The sequence below is a fragment of the Centruroides sculpturatus genome, unplaced genomic scaffold (assembly GCF_000671375.1).
Source record: "Centruroides sculpturatus isolate CEXI.00-Female unplaced genomic scaffold, Cexi_2.0 scaffold67, whole genome shotgun sequence".
Taxonomy (NCBI): Eukaryota; Metazoa; Arthropoda; class Arachnida; order Scorpiones; family Buthidae; genus Centruroides; species Centruroides sculpturatus.
This window is the reverse complement of record NW_019384305.1, coordinates 1,109,260-1,118,124: the sequence shown is the minus strand read 5'-3', so window position 1 is coordinate 1,118,124 and position 8,865 is coordinate 1,109,260. Positions and strand designations below refer to the sequence as shown.

The 8,865-nt window shown below is 29.8% G+C and overlaps 2 protein-coding genes across 2 annotated transcripts in view; one reads left to right on the top strand and one right to left on the bottom strand.

Moving 5' to 3' along the window:
• The window catches only part of LOC111618633 (GTPase-activating Rap/Ran-GAP domain-like protein 3), a 148,678-nt gene that overhangs the window by 125,989 nt on the left and 13,824 nt on the right, over positions 1–8,865 (top strand). The gene's annotated exons all lie outside the window — the stretch shown is intronic.
• On the bottom strand, positions 3,863–6,904 carry LOC111618921 (tigger transposable element-derived protein 1-like). The gene has a single exon (XM_023360553.1). It carries the CDS (start codon positions 5,844–5,846, stop codon positions 4,110–4,112), a length of 1,737 nt encoding a protein of 578 aa, XP_023216321.1. The 5' UTR covers positions 5,847–6,904; the 3' UTR covers positions 3,863–4,109.

The following is an 8,865-nucleotide window of genomic DNA, read 5'->3' as shown; positions in this document are numbered from 1 at the left end:
TGTTTCATTGTTTGCTTGAGGCTAGATAAACATTAAATTCTCAAGTTTTTTTTACATTTAATTTAAATCTGGATATGTTTTAGAATTTTTGAATAAAGTGCAATTTTTGTTAAGGAATTCTAAAATATAATAAAAGATTTCTTTTATTTCGGTGCGGTTTCTATTAATTATGTAATTGTTATTGATATCTAATGCTTGTTGAAGATGTTGTAATCCTTATTGAGGAATAATCCTCGTTGATGGTAGTTTTCACTGAGTTGCAAACCTTATGACGAGTGATTCCTGCCATGCAATCCTTACTGAAGAGAAATCCTTGAGGTATACTTAGAGGAATAAGTTTTGTACGGTATAATATTCAATATTGCATTGAAACATAATCTCTGTTGAAGATAATCGTTGCAATGTACCATAATCCTAAAAAAAAAAAAGAAATAATTTTTGTTTTGAGCGTAATCCTTGAGGAGTGAGAAATCCTTAATAGAGACACACTATGTTATCGAGGTATAATCTCACCGAGGATTTGCCTAATCCTTGCAATCTTTGCCACGTAATCCTTACAGAGGAGTGATTCTTGCAATTTAGTCCATCTCGTTGAAACATAATCCTTACTTATAAGTAATTCATGTATAATAGAATCGTTAAATTTTATTTATTCGAGTTATTTAGAATCATCGGAAATCAACATGTAGGAATTGATTTCTTGTTTTAGAACATGGCTAATGATGATCATTTTATATATCGATTGGTTTTGCGAATTTTATTGTGGTCTACTTCTTTTGTGAACGTTATTGATTGCAAGAGGAGTTTCTATTGTGTTTATTGTCAGATGTTGAACCATATTCAACAAATCCTAATCCATATAAAAAAAAAACGATTTTTGATTAAAAAGTAATTGCACGATAGCATTTCTTGGATCTAATTTAAATTCAAAGAAACAGATATATTTGTTTTTCTTACTTAATTTATACAACATTTTATTGGTTTTATTTAATTTTTTTTCCATGTAAAAAAAAAATTCTCATAAATCTTTTGTTTTTTTTAAATTGAAAGACACTAATTAAATCTTGCACAGAATTATTTTGGCTTCTTTAAAAATATATTTGCTCTTGTAGAACACGATATATTAAGTAATTGGTTTATCAAATAAATAAATAAATAATTCTTTTCAAGGGGAAGAAAAAAAATACTTTAAAATGTTATAAATAAATTTAAAATTAATGAAAAAAAAACCTACTAATTTATTAACAACATTCGAATAAGTATTATATATATGTGTGTAACTTATACAGGGTGGTTCAAAAGTCAGTTAACCGAAATTTGTAGTTTATAATAAAACGCATATATATATATAGAATCATTTCTAACCGTTCTTAATATATTCTCGGTTAACCGATTTTTGGGCCACCCAGTAAAAAATTGCTCAAAAATATTAATAAACTTACAAATTATATACTAATAAATTTAATGTATAGCTTCTTACTTGAAAATTGAATACCCATTTTGTTTATTTATTTAAATAAATAAGAATTTTTTTGGGGGGGAGAAACGTTTCTTTCTAAAATCTTACTTCTGCTTACATTTTTTTAAATGTTTTCTTTTATTCATGAATTATTCCAAATGAATAATTTTATTAACATTTTTAAGATTAGAATAAACTGATTTTAAACAAAGTTAATGGTTGTGCTAAGAAAATTTGGCCTGAATGATGAGCGTATTTAGCATAAATTTACAACCGAAAATCCAGTTTTCTTCTTCTATTTTAAACGTCTTTTTCCCCCCTTTATCTCTCAAATTTTTCCCCCTGTGAATAAGACTTGATTTGTAAGTTTAGTATTTAATTCAATTCAAGTTTAATGCTTTCAAGCATGGAGGTACAATATAAAATAAATCAAAATCGATCCGATTGTAAAACAGACAATTCTTGATGTCCTTTACCAACCGGCAACTTGGCCATTCATTTCAATATTGCGATAAAGTATCTGAAATCTCTGCCATTAAGTATATTAAGAATATACTTTAGTTACAATTGATTCACGTTTAAATGTAATATATTTCCGCTGTTATTTGACACACGCATTTTACATAATCAAACGAATCGATACTATTTAATAATTAAATAATAGCTAGGTTGCGGCCGAAGTTTTCATCTCTCAAACGTGAACGTCGAACGTCGAGCGCCGCTTACAAGATAGCGGCTCGACGTTCGACGTTCACGTTTACTTATAATACTATAAGTTCGTAATATATAATTTCCTCTTATTTATTTTTGGCTTTACGTATAAGGATCTATAAACATGAAATTAATATTATTAGTAGTATATATTTTATTGAACAATTAACACTATGATAATGTGCGATACAATTGTAAAATATAGAATATTTATGCATAAATAAGAAACCATTAGCATTAAATATAGATCATACAACCGAACATAGAAACGAGAGATTAATACAGGTCACGTACATGTTTTGTTTGCTGTTATCCGTTCAGTCGTTTCCTACTTTTAGTGACCCCTGTGAACAATGCTGCTTCAGAGTTTTCTATCTTCTTTCAGTTCTTTGTGTTACATATCGATGATGGTTTTGATAGTATCCGACCTTCTTGTATTTTTCCCCCTCTTCCTCTTCTATTCCTTCCAACTTTTCTATCATTCTCGAGGGAATCCACAGTACTTTAAAACTTCAATTTAAATATATTCGAGTTATATATTATACAATCTAGAACGTATTAGCTATGACTTCGAATTGACCTGAAACTATATAAGTGTAAAGACTAGTCTCTGTGTATTCTCTTTTATATCACTAAGTATTGTTTGAATCATTTCGTGATTACAATTGTGTGTGTGTTTTTTTTACCTTTTTTTAATAATCATTATTTGATTTTTAGATATAATTTTATATATTCTGTACGAAATTATTGCTAAAAATGACTGATTCGAATAAAAGTCTTGCTCTTTATATTCTTCACTTTGCACCCCCTAATGCAATATGCCAATTATAATTTTTACAAAATTTAAATATACTTTTTGCTTATTTTTTATTGAAACTTTTTATTATTAACTTATACAGGGCTGTTCAAAAATATCGCACCAGAGGATGCTTTCATAGCGCGTATTTATGTACAGTACAGTACTGTACAGTATCATACGGGGATGTCAGAGGAACATGTAATTTACAATGTAAATCGTGTTATAAGCATTAAGATATGCCGTNAAAAAATTATTATAAAATTTTATTTTTTAATTATTTTCTAATAAATCTTTTCTAATCAATAAATTTATATGTATATTTTTAGGATTTGCTGCTTTTAGAGGAGCAAGAGGTAATTTATATACTTTTATTGTTGCATATTTTATTTGATGTAGACTAATATACACTATATACACAGTAAAATCTCTGAATAGAAGGTAGGAACATTAAAAAAAAAGGCCGTTTTTTCGGAAGTTGGCGGTTATTTAGAGGTTTATTTTGTAAAGAAACGTTAATAAGCGGGTGCCATTTAGAGGTGACTGTTATATAGATGACCGGCACGACCCTATTGTTAAAGGAAGTATGATGAACAGGGGAAAGCCACTACTAAATTGAGATGAAAAGCATATATTTTAAATTAAATAAATTAAAAAATATGACTACAGGTCTTTGGCAATATGACACACGTCCAAATGATAGTCCAGTTTCCAGGCATGTATTGTATCATGTCTTCCTGAATGGTCACCATCGCATCGGGTAATGCAGTCTTGGAGCTCTGCCAAAGATGTGGGCAATGGTAGCGCATAAACCGTGCCCTTTACATACCCCGCAGAAAAAATCACAGCGGAAGGTCTGGATAGTACCACGTTATCAGTACTGTAATACCCAATTCAATGGTATGAGAGAGATGTGTTCAGGTATCGCTGCATCTCAATATGCTAATGAAATGGAACCTCATCTTTTTTACTACTTTTTTAATGAATAAAATACACAGTAAATCGTCCTGGGAAATCGTCGTTAAGTGAGTAAGTCGAATACTAATGCCTCATATGTTTAGTGTTATAAATTAAAGTTTGCATTTCTATAAGAAACTTTCAACTACATAAAATTATACATATGGCAACAAAAAGTACGGATACTTAACAATTACAACAGTTTTTCTTCTCTCGGTAAATTTCTTTATAGCATAACAAGGCATTTGTGACTTTGGATAAAACTTTTGAACTCCGTTCGCAATTAGGATCATCAGCTTTCAAAATTTCCAGACCAGAGTTAATGTTTTCAAAAGCTTCTGTAAGTCTCTGTAATGTAAAGGTAGAAAGAGGATTAGATTCTTCTGTTTTTCCCCGTTTATTTTTCTTGATGGCTGTTTTTTGTGTAATTTCTTTTTCGTCTTTTTTGACGATTCTTTCCTCTGCAGTTTTCTCTTCTTCTTTTTCGTCGTCTTCGATGGTTCCTTGTTCTGCAATTTCGATAAGTTCCATAATAGTAGGCTCCTCATCATGCGAGTTTAATAATTCGTTGATATCTTCAATAGAAACTTTTAGCGCCAATCGATTTGCTATTTTAACTACAATCGTTATGGCCTTTTCCAAAGAAGATTCAAAACTTTCAAAATTTTCCACGAAATATGGGCAGAGTTTCTTCCAAACTCCTTTCAAGTTTGATTCATTGATTTTGTTCCAAGCATCTGCAATGATTTTTGTGGCATCTAAAATGCTAAATCTCTGCCAAAACTGTCGAACCGTTAGACCATCTTTTTCTTCTTCACTGATTGCCTTCATTATTTCTTCAAATGTACGCAGAAGGTAATATACCTTGAAGGAAGCAATAACACCTTGATACATTGGTTGAAAAATTAAATTAGTATTTGGTGGAAAAAAGATTATCCTTACATTAGGATAAGCATCTTGAAAAATCAATCGATGACCTGGTGTATTATTCAAAAGCAGCAGAACTTTAAAAGGAAGATCATTGTCAATACAATACTTTTCTACTTCGGGTACAAAATGCTGGTAAAACCATTCTTCAAAGATTGATGCAGTCAGCCAAGCTTTAGTATTCCATTTCCAAATCACTGGTGACGTTTCGTTGTTTATTCCCTTTGGAACTGTTCGATAGATCAACAAGGGTTTCAATTTACAATCGCCTGCTGCATTTGCACCTAACAATAATGTCACTCGATCCTGTGATTCTTTTAAGCCAGATCTCGATTTTTCTTCTTCAACAGAACTTTCTGAAGGCATCCGTTTCCAGAAAAATCCTGTTTCGTCTACATTAAAAATTTGTCTTGAACAATATCCTTCTTCTTCGATAATTTCAGCCAATTTTTCTGGGAATTCTTTTATAGCTTTCTCTTGAACTTTTACGTTCAGTAAGCCAGCTCTTTTTCTAAAACGATCAAACCAGCCTTTACTCGCACTAAACGTCTCTCCTTTTGATGTCTCTCCGCGGTGGTTCTTCAGAGTATTGAAGATAGATAACGCTTTTGCCGAAATCGTAGCTTGATTTAAAGGCATTTGAGCAGTTCGAGTCTGATGTGTAATCCAAACCATTAACACTTTTTCGACTTCAGGAATTAAACCTTCCCTTTTCCTTATGGTAGTCGATTGCATTGGTCGAGCACTTTTCAACTCTTCTAAAATCTTCTGTTTATTCTTTAAGATGGTGCTTATAGTAGAATGATTTAAATGAAACGTAGAGGCGAGATCCATCACTTTCATTCCCGATTCGTGAAGGCTTAAAATTTCGTGTTTCTCTTCTAATGTTATAGCCTTTCTCCTCTTTATGGACTTTGTATTCCAAGATTCACTGTTCCTCTTTCTAGACGTTTTCAAGGCGCGTACACATGTACTACATTTCCTCTTTCCAGACATTTTCAAGGACGTGTACTATTCTATAAATAATTTAAAATCGAACGTAAACAACGAAGCAGGGACAGCAACTGTGAAGTGATTAAACACAACAAGTCCGTGGCAATATTTGGCATTGATTCGAAAGACAGTAAACTGTAATAACAGTAATTTTTAACGTTAAAAACACGTTGACTCAGTCATTAACACTAGATAAGATGTTTCGCTCTCTGTTGTACGTTGTTCTCTGTCAGTCAGTCGACAGCCAGACGTTGAAGTTATCAAAAAACTGGGTCGTAAAAACAGGGGGGTCGTACAACGGAGATATGCTGAACGCTTTTACGATCCTAGATCAGGTTCCTGGAAAGCTGTCGTTAAGCGAGCCTTCGAAATGTAACTTCCTATAACACGTGTTATAAATTGAGGTTACGTTCTTAGAAATGGCAGCTTTAACTGCAGAAATGGCACACTTAAATACAGAATTTTGTACAACCATAAGAGAAATGTATATCAGTCGTAAAGAGGAGAGTCTATATAATGTATTTCTGCAAATATTATATATTTAATTATATATATATATATATATATATATTAAGCAGGCTTCCTCTTTTACGACCTAATTAATTCCTGGAAAAGCGTCGTTAAGCGAGCTGTCCTATTTCTCATAAGCTGGGGGTCATAAATTGAGATTACGTTCCTGGAAATAATAATAAAAAAAAAAAAAACAATTTTTACTACGTAATATCGGTGTAGAAATGGCTTACAAAAAGGAAGTTAAATGTAATCTTTCGTAAAGTCGTAATTAAAAATAATTTATACTTGTCGTAAAAGCGGGGGATATACTTTTAAGCTTTCTATTATAGTATTTATTTTATAAAATTTAATAAATACTATAGAGGGGGGGTCGTAAAGCGGGAAGTTCTATTGTACTGTAGTACACTTTAATGACCTAATTGATTCCTGGAAAACTGTTGTTAACCGAATAAATAAATAAATCGATTCACTATACTTAAAATCTTTATTAAATTTATTATTATTTAATAAATATTAGATTTTCAACCAGTAGATCGCTCCCCTCTTTAGTAAACTGTAATAAATGAACACTAACTAAAAGGTTGATAGATTTTATTTTAGTCTTTTTTTTTAAATATGCCATTTTTTTTAAAATTATGTAATTGTTAAACGATTCGAAAAGCTAATTTTAAACTCGATAATATGAAATTTTTGGTAATTTTATAGTCCATAATTTACTTTAAATTCGATAAAGTCGACATTAAACTGAATTTTATCAATAAAATACTCAAGTTAATTACATGGAATTTTTAAGAAATTTGATTTTTTGACATTCAATTTCATTTAAATCGTATTATTTTAAAGTTTACAACTTCGTAATAATTACTTTTAATTCTTTGTTTATTATTTTATTATTATTATTATTATTTTTTACCAAACTATTTTGAAGTGGATAACACTAAGCTTTTCAGATACATTAGATACAGCTGCGACTGTCATTAGCTCCTCTGTCATCATCAAACGACAATAATTCAATAAAAATACACTTTTTTCATCAACCTGATACACTTTCACGTCAATTTTACGTCATTTTTACGAAAAAAAGGGAGAAATTATGACGTCAAACTGACGTAAATATATGTACTATTGTATAAAACACTACTATATTTTTTGCATCAAATTCGAATGTATAGACTTGTTAAATTAATGGCAAAAAGTTTATTAATAAAGTAAACAAATCTTTAGTCATTTAATTAGAATTTAGCGATAATTTACCTTAAATTAAGCAATTAATTAATATACTGAAGCAGTAGAATAATGTTCGTTGTTAATTCTTTATTCCTGTATCGATAAAGCTCCCTCCTATAAAACCTGTGTAAACAGGACTCTCGATGGTACCGAATATTTATTCCGGTTTAGACAGGTTTACTATATTTGCAATTATGTATTAATTTACATGTCAGTTAAACAAAGGGGCGCCAACTCTAAGGGGGCTTGAACCCCTTTAAAAAAAACCTGCCTAAACGGGAAAAATACAGTAAAAACCTATGATACCGAATATTTATTCCGTTTTGGCAGGTTTTTAAGGGAAATTTTACAGGGAAGTTTGTGTATTAGGAGCCTTGATTCTATTAAATTTTGGTAATTAAATGTCAAGGGGTAGGAAGATAGAGTTAGAATTAGTAAAAAAAAAAACACCATAGAAACCTTTTAAATCTATGCATAATTTCCATTATGGAAACATCATTTTGAATAGTATTTTGATGTGTTATAAGAACCGAGACGAGTGTTAAATACTAAACAAATTTACTCAGTTTAAAGACAAAGCGTGACATTCCTATATTTTATTATTAATTAAGTAAATAAATAAAATGTAAATAAATTTTAAAGTAAGTAAACAACCGAATAAAATTATTAAAGTAGAAAATTAATTCTACTTTTTAAAACTAAATATATATATATTTAATTAGTTATATAATTCTGTTTGTTTCATAAATAATTCAGAATTATTTAAATTATATTTTCTCTCATTTTTAATGATTTCTTTCCTATAAAATGAATTCTTTTCTTCTTCTATTTATGTAAATGAAGAATAATACAAAAAAAAATAATTGAATATAATATTTCATATAGGATTCTATACGTTTGTATGGTCTTAAGGGTGAAAAAAAGACCCCTACTAGTCATAAATATCAGGCCTATTCCCTTCCTTATCCATAAATATTATAAATATATACGAATAAAATCAATAAACCTTTAAATACTGTATCATTTTTCCATTATAAAAGGGGTTGTGGTGTGTTCAGATAATCGTTACGATGGGGCGAGGAGAGATATTAAACCTTTTTATTTAAAATTTAAAGAATAATTTCTATTTTTTTTTTAAATAAAATAAAATACATTAATATTTATTTAATTTTAATTAGAAATTTCAATAATTTTCTAGGGTTCTGTTAATTTTAAATTTGGAGTTTTATACGCTAAAGCTGGACAGACAACAGATGAGTATAATAGTAGTGTAGTATAGTGT

Bases quoted from the DNA above. Each gene is read 5' to 3' on its own strand.
- LOC111618921 (XM_023360553.1), bottom strand. From the start codon at position 5,846: ATGTCTGGAAAGAGGAAATGTAGTACATGTGTACGCGCCTTGAAAACG.